The 19,085-nt window shown below is 34.6% G+C and overlaps 1 protein-coding gene across 1 annotated transcript in view; it reads right to left on the bottom strand.

The window, feature by feature from the left end:
• Positions 1–1,099: 1,099 nt before the first annotated feature.
• LOC149798755 (uncharacterized) overlaps positions 1,100–19,085 on the bottom strand; it is a 30,486-nt gene continuing 12,500 nt past the window's right edge. The window contains exons 2-5 of the mRNA XM_089957629.1: positions 17,941–18,099; positions 14,695–14,824; positions 12,219–12,402; positions 1,100–6,083 (exon numbers count right to left, since the gene is read on the bottom strand). Coding sequence (XP_089813755.1) covers positions 5,296–6,083; positions 12,219–12,402; positions 14,695–14,824; positions 17,941–18,099 — 1,261 coding nt within the window. The 3' untranslated portion in view covers positions 1,100–5,295. The remainder of the gene's footprint in view (positions 6,084–12,218; positions 12,403–14,694; positions 14,825–17,940; positions 18,100–19,085) is intronic.

The following is a 19,085-nucleotide window of genomic DNA, read 5'->3' as shown; positions in this document are numbered from 1 at the left end:
AGCCTTGATGCTGTTTTTTATTTGGGTATTAGTCTTGATATATTTTATTTGGGTATTAGTCTTGATATTTTTTATTTGGGTATTAGTCTTGATATTTTTTATTTGGGTATTAGCCTTGATGCTGTTTTTTATTTGGGTATTAGTCTTGATGCTGTTTTTTATTTGGGTATTAGTCTTGATATTTTTTATTTGGGTATTAGTCTTGATGCTGTTTTTTATTTGGGTATTAGTCTCGATGATACTTTTTATTTGTGTGTTAGTCTTCATGCTTTTTATTTGGGTATTAGCCTTGATGCTGTTTTTTATTTGGGTATTAGTCTTGATATATTTTATTTGGGTATTAGTCTTGATATTTTTTATTTGGGTATTAGTCTTGCTATTTTTTATTTGGGTATTAGTCTTGATGATGTTTTTTATTTTGGGTATTAGTCTTGATGAATTTTTAATGCAAAATGATAATGTCATATACAACAGAAATCATCAACTGATGTTCATCCATGTTATGATGAACGTGTTAAATTTGTGTACTACAATGTATACCTTGATATGCAATAAGTTCATTTTTTCTTTTCCATTTAAACTTATCAATGCTAATATGATTCTCATTATTTATATTGTATCAAAAGTTTCTTCAATATGGAGAACGTATTCACATTCACTGTATGGTTTGTTGGATCAGGTGACAATGGTTCTCATTTGTATTGTTGGGATTGTTTTCCTGGTGAAATAATTCAATTTATACCAAAGACTTATTTTAGAAATGTAGTGTACTTAGTTGTATTATTTGCAAATTAGTTCAAGATGCCAAGGTTACTATTATGGAAAAAAATAACTAATGATTCTTCACCTTGTTCATCTCAAAATTAGTGAAACCTGATGATGCCCAACAAGTATTTTCTTTTTATTAAAGTCTGTTGATGGAATCTTTATAGAATAAACACAGTATATATCTAGATTCTAATGACCTAATATTCTAAATTTAGTCATCTTTCATTTAAAAATGGCCCCAAGAATATGACCTTTCTAGAATAATGAGTCTAACTCAGGTTATTGATGTCATTAATGGTGTGTGCACATATGAAAAGAGTGAAAGCATTCGTGATGTATCAAGTTTTTAATGCATCTTCTGCAGGAATAAATACATTTGAAGGTGACATCAACAGTGAAATCTTTGATGAGACAAGCACAGGGTTGTTTACATGGACAGAAAAACATAACAGATCGATAAAAATAGGGCAGTCAAACAGACATCAACCAGGATGGAAAAAGAATGGATGGACCAACAAAACAATGAACACAAACAGACAAATTAGCAATGAATGGATGGACAGATGGTCAACGAATGGATGGACAGATGGACAAACAGATAGTCGAAAGAACTGATGGCGGATGACACCCAAATAAAATAGTGGAAGAATGTGCTGATACTGGCAAACAGATTAATGGATGAGCCCTTAAACAGACACATTGACGGATGGATTGTGATTTGGATGTGATTTGGATTTTTAATGTAGCTTTAATAATTTTTCAGTCATATTGCTACGATGTCTGCAGTGTGGCAGTTTATAGTGATGTCTAGCACTGAGGCATCATGCCGCAGACATGTAGCATGATGTCCCACCCAGTCACATTAACCTGACACAGGCCGACCAGTCCTAACACTTACCTCTTAATGCTGAGCACCAAGAGAGGCAGCCGTTAGTACCACTTTTGTAAGTCTTTGGTATGACTTGGCCGGGGATCAAACCCACGACCTCCCACATCCGAGGCAGATGCTCTAACCATTAGGCCACTGGAGCGGTGGATGGTTGGATTGAGAAGGTACATGAATGGAAAAATGCGCACAAGTGTAAACAGATTTTTGTATAAATAATAAAGTTGTGCAAAGAATAATTGGATAGAAGCATAGATGGAATATCTAATTCTGTTTTATCTGATCAAACCAGTGAAAGATCAATTCTGAACATATTCATTGATCTCAAAATAAGTGAAACTTGATGATCCCCAACAAATGTTTTCTTTTTACTAAAGAATCATTTTTACTGAATCATTATAGAAGAAACACAGTACCAAGATTCTAGTGACCTAATATTCCAAATTTAGTCATTGTCATTTAAATATGGCCCCTAAAATACAGCCTTTCTAGAATAATGGATCCAACACAGATCATATTCAACTGGAATCACTGACTACCTTTGTCACTTAATTGTATCTAATAGCTATGTATTCAGCATGCCAAGGTCATGTACATATCATTAATCTCTCAACAGGCCACTGTCTTCTAAAGGTCTACTCAAAAGAACTACATCTCTGTCTTTAAATTCTCAAGAAGAATTTTGCAGTTTATTTCCAAGAAGCTAACAACTTGACAAATTCACATAAATTTGACCTGTTTTTATAAGTAGTTTACAACATATAACTCAAATCTTCACACAGACATGCATGAATCAAGTAAACTAGGGCTATAGGAGCTGAATACAAACCTTGCCCATTACATTTCTGTACTAAAATAGTGATTCCAATAGAGAACTGAAATGACGAGACCCAAATATTTATTCATTTAATGGAACTGGTCATTTTACATTAATTAAAATTATTTTCTGCAGATTTAAACTTAGTAAATCTCCTCCCACTGACAATGTACAAATGAAATGGTGTAAAACACACAGACCTATTAATATTTCTTAACCAAATTATGATAATTATGTATTGATATTATTTTTCAAAATGTCACTTTGTGCTGTTTATGTGATCGTTGGATGATCTTCTGAAGAACAAATATCTTTAGTTTTAATATAGAGTGTGGCCCAGCTTAGTTCTTTCATATTATGTCACAATTAGCCTTTACTAACAGTTGGCAAAATATGACGGTGGGCAATGCATGCACTCTTTGTTAAATATCATCCAAAAGACTATACTTTTGACTGAATGCATCTTTTACCATTTCATGATGTGACATGATGTTGCCATGTGCCTATTATGTCATCATGTGACATGATGTTGCCATGTGACTATTATGTCAAAGAGGTATCAATTTCAACTCTCAATACTGTACCATTTCATTATTATTATGTCTGTCTATGAAAATATATTTTTTACCAGCTATTAGGGTTGTTTAGAGGGTAAAGTGAACCTAGTCATTTAGCATATTCTAGAATGGTTTTGTACAATGATACAAGTGATACTTCTTTTAAAAGCATGGACTAGCTTATAAATTTTCAGTCTACTTATGTATGCAACACTACTGAAATACATATGTTAAAATGGTACATATCATGATTGGGGTTCTTTACCAGTTGCCACTTTGAATCAGTTTCCACATGAAACCTGTTACCACACAGAACCAGTAACACGATGATCATTGTCTATTCTTGTCTCTGTGATACACATTTAATTTGTAGATTTAAAAACAATGTTTATTTTTAGTCTTCAACAAACAAAAATAAAATTAAGAATTCACTCATGCAGTAAAAGGTTACATAAGGCAACTGGTGCATACCTGTTACAACATGACCAGCAATAGCCACCTCAATGAAGTGCAATGAAAATCTGTCATGAAGAATTGGCACTATTCTTAAGGAACATAGGCACGGCTACAAATTACTGTGTCACACAATGCTTAATGAATACAGGCATTACAAATTACAGTACTTTCACAATGTTTAATGAACACAAGCAGTACAAATTACTGTACTTGCACAATGCTTGCACTTGCACAATACTTAATGAACACAAGCCGTACAATTTACTGTACTTCCACAATGCGTAATGAACACAAGCAGTACAAATTACTGTATTTGCACAATGCTTAATGAACACAAGCACTATAAATTACTGTACTTGCACAATGTTTAATGAACACAAGCTGTACAAATTACTGTACTTGCACAATGCTTAATAAACACAATCACTACAAATTACTGTACTTGCACAATGCTTCTGTTCAGCTCATAATCAATTTATGTTACCACTGCAAACAGTATGGCCTTTTATTACATAATTATGTGTGAAATCTAAACATATTGGCAAAATGATTTTCCTTTTTTTCATTCTTGTATTTTCACATATGAAAAAAATAAATCTTTATACTTTCTCATGTGAAAATATAAGATTTCCCATCATGCCATGTGACCACTTGATTGTGTGTGCCCACAAAAATTGTAACTGCAGAAACAAAAACAAGTTCTTTGTGAGTTAGAACAAACAAATAGTAACTGCCTTACATTACAGACATGGCAATTAATCTTTGATAAAGAAATTTGACCAGACGCTGTTCACATCTCTCTGAAGTTATTTCGTCCTTGACAATGATAAATCCACTGTCATGCATTGGTGAATCGGACTTGAATTCTTTTCAGTCAGGGTCAAATAGTTTACAAAATGAAAAACATGTAACTGACAGATTAGTTCAAACCAATCCTACTGCTTTCTAAGGTGATCAGCCTTGGAAACTACGGTGAATTTACGAAACAGGTGGGGGTCTGCATGTTGTGCCAGAGAATGAGTTTAATCTTGCAAACTTAAATTCTGGAGCAAGTCTGGTTTATAACAAAATGAAAATTTTCTTTTCCTACATTAATACCGATATATTTCATCTTGAGGTACCCAAAATGATATATTTTAAGTTTTGGCTTCACCCCTCCTTAATTAAACTATCAAGTTTCTGGTACCACATGATGAAATATATCGATTATTAATGTAGGATAAAAAAATATCCTCTATTTATAAGTTGTACTTTGAGGGATGTACTACATCATCATCTTGATTCCATGTTAATTATTAAGTAAAAACCAACTGTTCAGGAATATCAATTCTACATGGACTTTCTCAATAGGCTTCACTGTATCACAGATAAAGCTGTTTTTCCCTGAAGATAAAAAATGTTGGCTCTCAGAATAAGATATTCTATACAAAAGTATTGAAAATATCTACCTGTGAAGTTAAATTTGGTTATGAAATGTACATAATCTGCCCCCCAAAAGGATACAAATGAAATGGCAATATACACATTTTAGGATGCAAAGGAAGCTTTGACTTCTTTAAAACTAAAGATGTGTTGAAACATAATGAGGTCGAAGATTTAATGTATGCAGCTCTGATTTATTTCATAAAGGCATCTGATAATGCCTGCAAATTAAAATTGTAAATAAATGATTAAATGAAAATGATTACTGCAAAAATGTCAAAATTTAATTATCCACACACTTTTGCTGCTAGTAAATACAACGTTAGAGCAATAAGCATCATCTCTTATATCTACTGTAGTCTCTGTTTCTATCACATCTGTTATAGTCATCATCTCTTGTATCTATTGTAGTCTCTGTTTCTATCCCATCTGCTATAGTCATCATCTCTTTTGTATCTATCATCTCTCCTGTAATATTCATCTTTCTCTCTATATCTTCCATCCCTTTCCCCTCTGGAGTATTCTACATCAGGATTATACTCATGTCTTCTGCTACTCTCCTCAGGATATCTAGAGTTATCTCCTCTTCTATCACTATTCCTGTCTCTATCCATTCTTTCATTATCTGTAGATCTTTCTCTTCTCTCTCTCTGTTTATCATGTGGATCATTCAAATAATAATCATCCCTGGCATCATGTTTTTCTCTAGCTGACCTATCAGACATTTCATTGCTTCCTTTATCTTTTGAAGAATATCTAATTCTGTCTCTTGAATTAAAATTATCATATTTATGAAACCTCCCCCTGTCTTCACTACCCTTCTCTGTTAAAGGACTTTCGCTATCTCTTTTTACTTTTCTATCACTCTCATTTATGGAACTATCAGACTCACTGCTTGAAAGTGAAACTCTTCTTTTTCTAGAATCGACAGGACCTACACCCCTACTGTCCAGTGCTTTTTCATAACCTAGATCATGTTTTTCTGTTTTTATCTTCATATCAGATCTTGCCGACAGTTCATACTCTTTTCTTTTAACCTTTGAGTCAGGACTCATTAATGAATCAGCTTTACATTTTTTATTTTTTATAGTTTGTCCTTTTGGGACATTACTGTCAATACTATCACTGTCTGATTTCCTCTTCTCTTTCTTCTTTTTCTTGTCTATCTTCTTTTTCTCTGAAATGGATAAGAATGAGAAATTTGAATAGAAGACATTTTATCAATACAGACAAATCAAAATAAGGTGGATATTCAAGGGAGTAACTAATTCTGTAAGTCAGATAGTTTAGAAATAGGTGTCTACTAATTCAAAACTAATATAAAATTCAATGACTGTAAATAGTGCAATGAAAATCTGTAAAATGTGCATAACTGACTGTTGAAATTGTGCTCACAATCAGATAGACTTTACTACAAATGAGTCAACAGTTCAATATTTAGAAACTAAAATTAATCATTTACTGCTTACTGAGGTGTAGTTCAAATAGGGTAATTACAATATAACATGATGTATCAATTACTGTTTATGGAGAAGTGTTTTTGTCTGGTCCATTGTGAAAGAGAAGTGCAGAGGGACAGTGTTTTTGTGCGGTCCAGTGTGAAAGACGTTAGCAGAGGGATAGTATTTTTGTGTGGTCCAGTATGAAAGAGAAGAGCTAATGAATAGTGTTTTTGTGTGGTCCAGTGGTAATGGGAAGTGCAGAGGGACAGTGTTTCTGTTTTGTCAAGTGTGAAAGAGAAGTGCAGAGGGACAATGTTTTTGTGTGGTCCAGTGTGAAAGAGAAATTCAAAGGGACAGTGTTTTTGTGTGGTCAAGTATGAAAGAGAAGTGCAGAGGGAGAGAAGTGCAGAGGGACAGTGTTTCTGTGTGGTCAAGTATGAAAGAGAAGTGCAGAGGGACAGTGTTTTTGTGTTCCAGTATGAAAGAGAAGAGCAGAGGGACTGATTTTGTGTGGTCCAGTATGAAACAGAAGAGCCAATGGATAATGTTTTTGTGTGGTCCAGTGTCAAAGAGAAGTGCAGAGGGACAGTTTCTGTGTGGTCCAGTATGAAAGAGAAATGCAGAGGGACTGTGTTTTTGTGTGGTCCAGTATGAAAGAGAAGAGCAGAGGGATAGTGTTTTTGTGTGGTCCAGTGTGAAGGAAAAGTGCAGAGGAACAGTGTTTTTGTGTGGTCCAGTATGAAAGAGAAGAGCAGATGGATAGTGTTTTTGTGTGGTCCAGTGTAAAAGAGAAGTGCAGAGGGATGGTGTTTTGTGGTCCAGTATGAAAGAGAAAAGCAGAGGGACAGTGTTTTTGTGTGGTCCAGTATGAAAGAGAAGAGCAGAGGGATGGTGTTTTTGTGTGGTCCAGTATGAAGGAGAAGAGTAGTGGGATAGTGGTTTGGTGTGGTCCAGTATGAAAGAGAAGAGTAGTGGGATAGTGGTTTGGTGTGGTCCAGTATGAAAGAGAAGAGTAGTGGGATAGTGGTTTGGTGTGGTCCAGTATGAAAAAGAAGAGCAGTGTGGTTTGGTGTGGTACAGTAGAAAGACAAGTGCAGCAGAATAGTGGTTTGGTGTGGTCCAGTATGAAAAAGAAGAGCAGTGGGATAGTGGTTTGGTGAAAGAAAGAGCTGATGTATGGTGTTTCGTGAAGAAAAGTAGGCATACTATTAACTTTGCACATAAAGGAACAAAAAGTAATCATTATTGTGAATGTTTACATCTTAACTATAAATTTCTGCATTTCCTTTTGTAGCAAAAAGGTTTTCTTCTGTGTGTAAAGTTTGTTTCCAAATAAAACATATCACAATCACTATTACAATACTGTACTGATGATTCTGGATAATTGCAATCACTATTACTATACTGTACTGATAATCTGGGATAATCACAATCAATATTACTATACTGTACTGATAATCTGGGATAATCACAATCAATATTACTATACTGATAAGCTGGGATAAAGCTCACTTCTTGTGTTGTTAAACTGTCTGCATTCAAAATAAAATGATGGTCACTTTCTATTAGAAATCCACAAGAACAGGAATATTTGGCAATGAGATTACATGTAAATAAATCATAATTCAGCAAACTGCATTTTTGTCTATATTGGCTTAACAGCATAGAAGCTGATCAAATACCTGGGGGCAGAAATTGTGTGCACTTAATTTCTTTTCTGAAGGCTAGAATAGATCTCAAGTTTTTTGTGCATAGTTCCATGAGATGATAAGCATCTGGTATATACAAAAAATTTGTTTTTTAAACAAAATAAAATCCATAGTTTGGTTGTTGATACTACTGTAAAAACTAGAGGTTTTTTTGTGTTTCGCCTATCTGCAATAGTAGCTCACAAGCTAATCGGACTGCTTCAAGTTGTAACTTTTAAGATTTTTTAGAATCAGAGTTAGCAAAGGAAGGCCAAATTTGTATGCATATTCCAAAAATTGTGCAAACACAGATTAAATAAATGTTACTCTGTTTAAGTTTTAAATACACACTGCAATTTCTTAAGTTGTCCAATACACATAGATATATCATGAATTGTGTGATTAATACGGTTGGTCCAAATATCAATGGATAATGAAATAATTTTCACACGGTGACATCATGTAATGAATGAATCTTTTCACCTGGGGTGTTTTTGTTGGTTCTCAAACATATTATCAGAAATAGGAACTAAGTGCCTTTCTCAGGGACACACTATCATTCTACCTTATTTCTTTATAAATTCTCTCCCATATTCACAAAACTCACACAATTTGTATCAGGTGGTGCACACAACTGATTAAAAACTAAACAACACTGACCTAACTGTAATGGTCCATGTGACTGTCAAGGATCAAACTTAAACAAATTTCTACATGCATTTTTTATATCCATTGGATAATAAACATGAGTGTTGTATGCACGCCTAGGAAAGGAAAAAAATAACAAGCAAGTTGCAATATACGAGTCAGTGTGATTAATATGTTGGTATTATTTTAAATAAAGGTGATCTACTTGTTGTGGTTCTCTCTTCTTTTTTCCCCACCTAGCTGAGGCTAGCTTCAAAATGAGCAGAGCTTGCCGACTCAAAACAATCAACTGCTCAAAGATTGTTTTCATGCATGTCAGAGATTTCAAGATGTCTAGGTGACAATTGTTAAAAATACAACTTGTGGGATTTCTTTGACAGGTGAGTTCAGAAAGAAAAGGTAGCCATCTGGATTTCATTAAAAGAGCACAATCAAGATGTAACGAACATTTAGCACCCGCAATCAATATTTATCGTCTACAAAGAGGTTTATTACCTGTAGAACAATAACTATGTTGAAACCTTGATATATAATGTCTCAGAGATAAGGGGTTTGTTTTGTTGCCCAATGCCAATGAATTTACTAATCCATACCAACTCTCTGATATATTTTTTAATGATATAAAGCAGGGGTCATGTTTCTAATCAAAGCCATAACTGTCACACCTGTTTGAAGTGGTTTCGTGTGTAGCATTGTCTATCTACACTGCCAACCAATCATATTTTTGTTAGCTGAATCAGGCCATTAAAATATAAAGTATAAATAAATTACCCACCACTATCAAAAGTTTATATACTGGATAGATGTTGTTGTGAAACATAATATTGTTAGTACTGTAATAATTTTGATGGATAAGTTTATCATACGTTATGCAACAAGTGAGGAGACACTGCCTAGTTCATGGAGGGCCTCTCCCATGCCAAAATCGTCTCCAAAGAGGCCAGTAGGCCATCCACAGAAGTGACCTCAAATTAATGATTCTAAGGATGCATCACAAAAAGAACCGCCTATGAAAAAAGCTGCAGCTCTAGATGACAAGTCTAATTATCTTGAACCTGAGAGTGATCCACCTGGTTCTGTACGTGGTCACTATGAACATTATACATTAAAGCAAAAGCAGGATATCATTAACAATGCAAAATGTCTGGAAATTAGACCTACAGCGGAAAAATTCAAGATTCTGAAATCCACAGTGAGTACCTGGATGAAAACTGACTTAACTGCAGAGCTTAACTTGAACAGACATTTGCCTAAGTGTGGACGACCCATTTCATATGGACAAGCTATAGATAAGATAGCTCAATGGGTGCTCACTCAGTGTGACTTACAAATTGTAGTCAGTTTTGAGGGAATATGTATATATGCCAAGGAGCTTGTCTCAACAGAATTTCTGGAGAGCAAATTCCATGCCAGTCATTCCTGGGGAAAGAGTTTCATGAAAAGACATGGGTTTGTGCTCAGAAGCAGGACCTCTCTTGCCCAATGTTTACCCAAGGATTTGGAAGAAAGGATTGCTTCATTCCACAAGTTTGTGATGGATAGACAAGAGGAGGTCAAGTTTGATAATAAGTTTGTTATTAACATGGACGAGACACCGATGTACTTTGATCTCGTGCCAGGGAAAACAGTGGACAAAGAAGGAACGAAAAGCATTACTGTCATTTTAGCCTTTGCAGGTTCTGGTGACATATTACCCGCAATGATTATTTTCAAGGGAAAGAGACATCTAGATCTGAAGGCACCAAAAGGGTGGATTATCGCAGTTTAAGAGAAAGCATGGATGGACGAAATGCTAATGCTGCGATGGATTGAAGAAATTTATTCGCCATTCACCAGAAGAGAGCGATCACTATTAGTTATGGACTCAATCAGGGCTCACATCACTGATGATGTGAAATGTTGTGCCAACAATAATACCAGGTGGCTGCACATCCAAGATGAAACGTCTTGATGTGAGCATCAGTTAAACCTGTCAAGAGCTACCTCTGCCACAGCTGGACGGAATACATCAGAGATGCTAGGAATGCATTAAAATCGCCTGATGAAAGCAGCAATAGACAGATCAGGACAGCCAGCAAACATACTGTACTGGACTGGGTGGTAAATGCCATGGACACATTGAAGGAAAGCGCACAATGATAATGAAATCTTTCAAGGTGTGCGGCATCAGTTTCAATCTGAGCGGAAGTGAAAATGCACTGATCAGAAATAACAAACAATCAAACAATATGGATGATGATAGTGATACAAAATTTGATGGCATTTCGCCCGAGGACCTAAAAAAGACTACTGACTAGCTACTTGAAATTGAATAATATATTTAAATATATTACAGCATTAAATCATATATCTTTCCATTCTTTGACATGTTATTCATTGTGTATGGCTTAATATAAAAATGTTTATCTATCTGCATATATACATACATACATACATGCGATTATTGTTGTTGTTGTTGTTGTCCTAGGGTTTAATGCCATTTTTCAGCACAAGATAGGCTATACATGGCAGCCAGTATAACTGGTGGAGGAAGAACCCTGGCAAATCCAGGGAAGAACCACCGACCCACAAGAAGCTACTGGCAGGCTTTCCCACGTACCCACGTTAGCCGAGCATTGGACTCGAACCCACGCAGCCAGAGGTGAGATGGCAGTGATCCAGAACGGTGAGCGCTTTAGACCACTCGGCCATGCGATTAAGAATTTTAAATTATATTAGTTCATGGAAGTTCATGATCACATTAAATAACTACTTTGTATCAGTTAAATTAACAGCAAACACGCTGTGAATTTTACATTAAAACGATGCAGATCTTCCTAGATTGTGTCCGAAAATATCAACTGTAGAACAAATTATAGCAGAGCAACGTCCGAAAACTTACAAGGCATTTAAATATATTTTTTTTAAAAATAGTCCAAAAACATACCGTGTCTGAAAACATACAATAAATACAGTAATCCACTTATTTTCTTTTGTCCCATTAGGATGAAATTCCTTTTTACTGAACAAACTGAATTAGCCACTAATGGTTCATTATAAAGAGTCCATTGTTTCTCATTTCTGTAGTGAATATAGAGTCCACTGTTTCTCATTTCTATAGTGAATAGAGAGAGTCCTAAGAAAACAATAGTTGTTATTGTGCAAAATAATCCTTTCCCTGGGTACAGTGGTGGAGCTGAAGGAGATATTATGTACTGCTGGAAATGTGCATGGGTGTCATGCACATTTTCTACAGGTTTCCAGCTACAAATTGTTATACATAGCTATCTCCCCTAACAAGTTTCCAATGAAACCTTGATTTCAGATTTAAATTTCATGATGTACTGTATATAACTTTCCCTTGACAAAAAAAATGAAAAAAGACAAATAAACATCAATGAAATCTCTTAACACCTTTCCTATCAGTGATTTTGTCACCCTAGCTAACATTGCTGTGATACCTATCTGCTAACATCACCTGTCAGTACCCCTCTTTGTCTCGTTAAATTCATCGCCTTCTTTCTCAATCTATCTGCTGACAACACCTGACAGTACCTTTCTTTGCCTTTTTTGAGGGCAACTCAAACTCATCCCCTTCTTTCTCAGTTTCTGGTGTAGGAGGAGTTTTGGGGGCACACCCCTCCATTCGGAGTCTCTTGGTCTCTTCATCTTCATCCCCATGCTCCTTGGGTACTTTGTAGTTCTCTACATGGTCAACACGGATAGTCCGCCCCAAGAGCTGAAAAGGATATAATGTAAAGTAATAATGATAACAATAGCCTGAGATTAATCCAATAATGATGGAAATAAAATAAGTTACATTTAAAATTCTGATGGTGCAAACTGACTCCAAAACATTGCTGATAGATAAATACAGCCAGACTTGTGCATAAACCTTCAATATCAGTATTTTTCGTAAATTAAGAATTGGCTGAAATCAACACATTTTATCTGAATTTCCTGAATTTGTCCTAGCACAAACTTTCAGTAACGCTGGTAAAGTAATAAATGAATTTCAAGCTGATTTATTCTCATGGAATTTTAAGAATAATCAATTATTTTGGACTATTCTAGGATTTCAAAATAAGCAAAAAAGTTGAATGGAATGGTGGAAGACAAATGATTATAAATATGTTGGCAACAACCATAAACTACGTAGGTTAACACAGAAATGATTTCACCTCAAAGCTATCATTATAAGGTATGATTTTATTCAAGAATGGTTTGGTAGTGATGAACATACATGAAAGTAAATAATGTGAAACAGACAAAAGCGTCACTAACTCATTGTTACCCTCCTCATCAGCACTAATCTGCCTCATTAGCATGCATAGTTGGCACTAAAAATTTGTGAAAGACTATTTTGTGGAATTCAAATATATGTGAATTTCTGCAAGAAATATAAGAGAATAATTGTAGCTTTAACGACCAATCAGGTGGCCATTCCAAAAGTCTTGGTGACAAAGGTATATTTATACTGTGTATAAATTGGACAAATACCTCTACAGAAAGCCAAGTGCTACAGAGGACCAACAATCTATAATTTGACTTTGGAAAACGTTGACCAAAAAAAACTTAATATTGCTAATAATGAAAATCAAGCATCTCTTGCAAAGAAACATCTGTCTACTTCAGTACTGTCCAACCTGCGGCCCGCAGGCTGATTTTAAATGGCCCACCAGAGCTCAAGCAGCTATACAGTCGTTGCTTTTTAGTTTTCGGCTGCTGCCCTCGGCTTCAGGAAAAACATTTTTCTGTGGCCCATGGTGTCAAAAAGTTGGACAGCACTGGTCTACTTCATTGCTAGTGCAATCAAGACAAAATGACAGCTTTAAAAAGAAACTTTGACCTTTTTAAGCACAAAATGGGCCAAATATTTCCCAGCAGTATGTATATCTTATAGATGAGAGTGATATGCCACACCCTTTCCACTCTCTGCTTACAAGTACATCAACACCTGACCTTAAATCTTCACATATCCCACATATTTTCCACTCTGATTAATTATCTACATCATCATTTAACCTCAAATCTTCATATATACCACACACTTTCAACTATTCTGCTTACATGGATGTGGGAGGTTGCAGGTTTGAACTCCAGCCAAGTCATACCAAAGACTTATAAAAATGGTACTAACAGCTACCTCGCTTGGCACTCAACATTAAGAGGTTAGTGTTAGTACTGGTCAGCCTGGTGTCAGGATAATGTGAATGGGTGGGACATCATTCTACATGTCTGCGGCATGATGCCCCAGTTCTGAACATCACTATAAACTGCCACACTGCAGACATACTAGTGATATAACTGAAAAATTGTTAAAGCTACAGTGGATGTTAAAAATCCAAATCGCACACGCACAGACACACACACCACTCTGCTTATAAGACCTCAAAACTTCCATTTATACCACATACTTTCCACTCTCTGCTTATACCTATATCAACATTTGACCTCAAATATTCCTATACGCCACACACTTTCCACGAGGGGCCCAGAGTGGCCAAGTGATCTAAAGCACTCTCCATTACGGATCACTGCCATCTCACCTCTGTCTGCGTGGGTTCAAGTCTTGGATTCTGCCAATGTGGGTATGTGAGAAAGCTTGCCAGTAGCTTCTTGTGGGTTGGTGGTTCTTTCAGGGGTTTTCCCGGGTTCTTCCTCCACCATTAATACTGGCCACCAAGTACAGCCTATCGTGTGCTGAAAAATGACGTTAAACCCCACAACAACAATAACTTTCCACTCTGCTTGTATATATACATCAACATCTGACCTTAAACCTTCACAAATCCCACATACTGTCCACTCTTTGTTCATACATATATCAATATCTGATGCAAATCTTTATATATCACACACACTTCCCGCCACTCTTTAACATAATCATTTAAAATGAAACTGTATCACTGGTATCATCAAAGTTGAATTTAATCTGAGTAAATCAATCAGGCATTTTGAGGTTTCAGTTTACAATCATCTCAATTAAATGTGAAAAAGATGTAATTTTAAAGAAGACTGCATACTCTACCTTTATTCCATTCAAGTTGTCAACAGACAATACAGTGCTTCTTTGGTCTTCAAAGCAGATGAAACAGAAACCTTTGGATTTTCCAGACTTTTGATCACGAACCAAATTTATGTTCACTATTTCCCCATATCTGGAACAAAAGGTGATTAATCATTCCATGATCATTACAGAAAACAGACACAAAAATAGAGAAAAATCTCTGACATGGCTCAACAGTCCTGAAGAATTTTTTTCAAAAACTTTTTAAGGAGTTTAAAAAGTTTTCAAATAGTATTTTTTCACACACAAATTTAAATGTATCCATATTTTACTTGGTTTACCAGTGCATAAATAGGTACAAAATGTATCCATATTTTACTTCGATTACCAGTGCATAAATAGGTACAAAATGTATCCATATTTTACTTGGTTTACCAGTGCATAAATAGGTACAAAATGTATCCATATTTTACTTCGATTACCAGTGCATAAATAGGTACAAAATGTATCCATATTTTACTTGGTTTACCAGTGCATAAATAGGTACAAAATGTATCCATATTTTACTTGTTTTACCAGTGCATAAATAGGTACAAAATGTATCCATATTTTACTTGGTTTACCAGTGCATAAATAGATACAAAATGTATCCATATTTTACTTGGTTTACAAGTGCATAAATAGGTACAAAAAGGGATTATCATGCCACTATAGCAATGGGGCACTATTCCATCTAGTAACAACAAATGTTATGTGCTATTTCATCCACCTAAGTTTGAAATTTACGTTTGGAATATATGCAAATAACAAAAAAATATGAATTTAGAATGATATAGTTTATTCAGCTTGAAGGTTTTGCTGTTCTCAAATAATTTTGTGGAGTTTTAGCTAAATTTTGGAAATGTTTCAACAAATTCAAGTACTTTCCAGGAATAAAAACATGACAGTTTTTTCTAATTTAAGGATTTTTAAGGCTGATCAAACCAAGTCCATTGTCTAGACTCAGACAAAGGATGCACAAGTTTCCCAAAGGATTTAAACCATCAATTAAAATGAAATTAAGGTTATTAAGTGAAAGAAACAGTTCAGATTTCTCCTTCCTCCAAAAATATCCAGCTTTTCTAAGACCATAACAAGATGTACTTCAGATGGCAGAAATTGCCTCCTCTAGGCTTTACTTCACTAATCTTCAAATAATTATTTTATTCTGACAGTTGTACCAAAGAAAAAGTGGCATTACTTTTGTATAAACAATGTTTATGTTCCTATAATTCTTCTGATAAACAATCCCATGTGATAGGATACACAACACTACATAGTAGCGATACACAATTATGTGTGCATGGATACACAACACTCCATGGTAGTGATACACAATTCCATGTGAAATGATGCACAGCACTCCATGGTAGTGATAAACAATTCCAAAGGGTTTATAAGTCTGCTGCGAACATTTCATAAAAATGGGACAAAATATGTCAAAGTAACATGAATTAGAAACTGTAGCTGTTAAACATGAAAAAACAACCTAGTTTACAATTTCAGTTGGATTAACTCTTGTCCAACCATTACAAATCATAGTAAATTCAACCCAAGGGATATCTAATATTTGAATTTTGTATCAATACATATAAATGACAGCAGAAAGAAATCAGATCACATTGAATCTGTTCATATCTCATAAAACTTACATCTCAAAAGAACTGACTCAAATCTCACAAAATAAATATTATTAGATATTCCACACAAGTATTCTAATTTTAAGACATATGCATACATGCCACCCCCCAAGAAGTGTGTGTGTGTGTGTGTGTGTGTATTTAGGAATTTTAACACAGCTTTAAAAAAAATCAGTCATATCACTATGATGTCTGCAGTGTGGCAGTTTATAGTGATGCCTAGAACTAGGGCATCATGCTGCAGACATGTAGCATGATGTACCACCCAGTCATATCATCCTGACACCAGGCCAACCAGTCCTAAAACTAACCTTTAAATTCTGAGCGCCAAGAGAGGCAGCTGCTAGTACCATTTTTATAAGTCTTTGGTATGACTTGGCCAGGGTTCGAACCCATGATCTCCCAAATCCTAGGCAGATGCACTAACCACTTAGGCCACCAGAGTATTATAGCCCCCAAGAAGTATTAATATAATTATTGCTATTGTAAGTGTCAAAAACTCTCATTGTAATGCATTTCAGGTAACATCTGGTACCATTTTCTTTAAAAGCAAAAACTGGTACACAAGCCAACTAGTTTATTAACATAATAAATAAGTAGGGCAAAGTTCATATGTGAAGAAACCCATCCATTTTCTAAAAATGGGTCATACACAGTTGCTAAAAATAGCACATAAGGAATGTACACTTATGCATTCATCATCTTTTAAGAATATTCTCTGATGAAAATAAAAATGACAAAAAGCAATTTTTAATGCTTTATTATTACTTTGTTATGTACCAAAAAAGGGTAATCCTTATATGGGTGAGCATAAAAGGTAATTTGGTGAAAATAATCACAATGATTATGCTAAAAGTGTAATTTTTGGCATTTATGCAGATTTATTATTAAATATTTATGAGAATATTATCATAAGATATCCCAGACAAGTATTCTATTTATGAGGCATACATATTATTAGATACCCCATACAAGTAATATATTTTTGAGACATACATATTATTAGATACCCCAGACAAGTAATATATTTATGAGACATACATATTATTAGATACCCCAGACAAGTAATATATTTATGAGACATACATATTATTAGATACCCCAGACAAGTAATATATTTATGAGACATACATATTATTAGATACCCCAGACAAGTAATATATTTATGAGACATACATATTATTAGATACCCCAGACAAGTAATATATTTATGAGACATACATATTATTAGATACCCCAGACAAGTAATATATTTATGAGACATACATATTATTAGATATCCCAGACAAGCAATATATTTATGAGACATATATATTATTAGATACCCCAGACAAGTAATATATTTATGAGACATACATATTATTAGATACCCCAGACAAGTAATATATTTATGAGATACGTGACAGATACTACTTTACCAGTTGTGAATGTATCAACTGACAGAGGAGAATGTTCTGATTTGGAAGGATCAGGTTCAAGAAAATCACCATAAAAATATTAGTTGAAATTTGAACTCACTGAAAAAAGGCATAAACTACATAATTTGAACTCACTGAGAAAAGACACAAACTACATAATTTGAACTCACTGAGAGAAGACACAAACTACATCCCCTTCAGTCAGACCATATGGAAGACCACCAACAAAAACCCATGCACTGTCCTTGTACTGGTCATGCCATGACTTCTTACTGGTCAGACCTAGCTCCAATTCTTTCTGATTCAACTTGTTTATGTTCTTTACATTTCTGAAATAAATAAATAAATAGATAAAATATATAAAGGTAAAAGCTATCACTAAACATAAAAACTGGAACAGACCGATGACAGGAATTTGAAGTTAATGGTTTATTTTATGGATTTATTTTTACAGGACATGGTGGTTTGCATGTTATCCACTCAAAATTCCTGTCTTATGATCAACTAAAGGTGACAAAATGTTCATCATTTGTCTGTCCCTCTTTGCATCTTGAGTTATCAGTTTTATATTTCAATGATGAAAAGATGAATCCAAGTTCAAAAACTGGGAAAAACTGAGATGTCAGAAGGGTTACTTGTATAATTACATAGAAGTGAGATATAGTAAGCAAGAGGTATATATATATATATATATGTATGTATGTATTCAAAGGAAATATGCAAGTAAAATAAATAAAGATCCTATCTTATGAAATCCAAAAATTTATCCTGACAATCCAGATAACTAACAGAAATAAACATTCTCCATCTTCTACAATGACAAATATTTTACAAAATAAAACCATACACAAAAGATAAATATTTCTTCTTGTGAGGGAACATTTGATTTGATCACTAAATCTTGTTATTTTCAAATGTTATTGTGAGAACAAGACTTTCTCAAATTTATTTTATGTAGGAATTGCATACTTCTTCTCTCTCTCATAAATCTTTCATGTCACAATGAGAGTTAAGACCTCATAACGATGCATGTATTCTGTCTGGTTTGTTTCTAGTAATGCCATTCATTTTTGCTTGTAAGTCACATAAAACACTAACAGTTCGTTCTCTATGCAGTTTCTTTGGATTAATCAGTAGAACAAAGACCCTGATCTTCCAGCACATTATACAATGGCAGATCAGTCTATGTTGCTTCCACTTCGGCTTGACTCAGTATGAGTACATACAGTAGTAGTGTTATGACTCAATGGTCATAAACTAAGTAACAGAAAAGAGCAAAATCCAACAAGCTGATGAATTTCCAAGTGGAAATGTG

Source organism: Sinohyriopsis cumingii, chromosome 5, assembly GCF_028554795.1.
Source record: "Sinohyriopsis cumingii isolate HCF-2022 chromosome 5, ASM2855479v2, whole genome shotgun sequence".
Classification (NCBI taxonomy): domain Eukaryota; kingdom Metazoa; phylum Mollusca; class Bivalvia; order Unionida; family Unionidae; genus Sinohyriopsis; species Sinohyriopsis cumingii.
The sequence above is the reverse complement of the archived record's forward strand: the minus strand, read 5'-3'. Positions and strand labels throughout refer to the sequence as shown.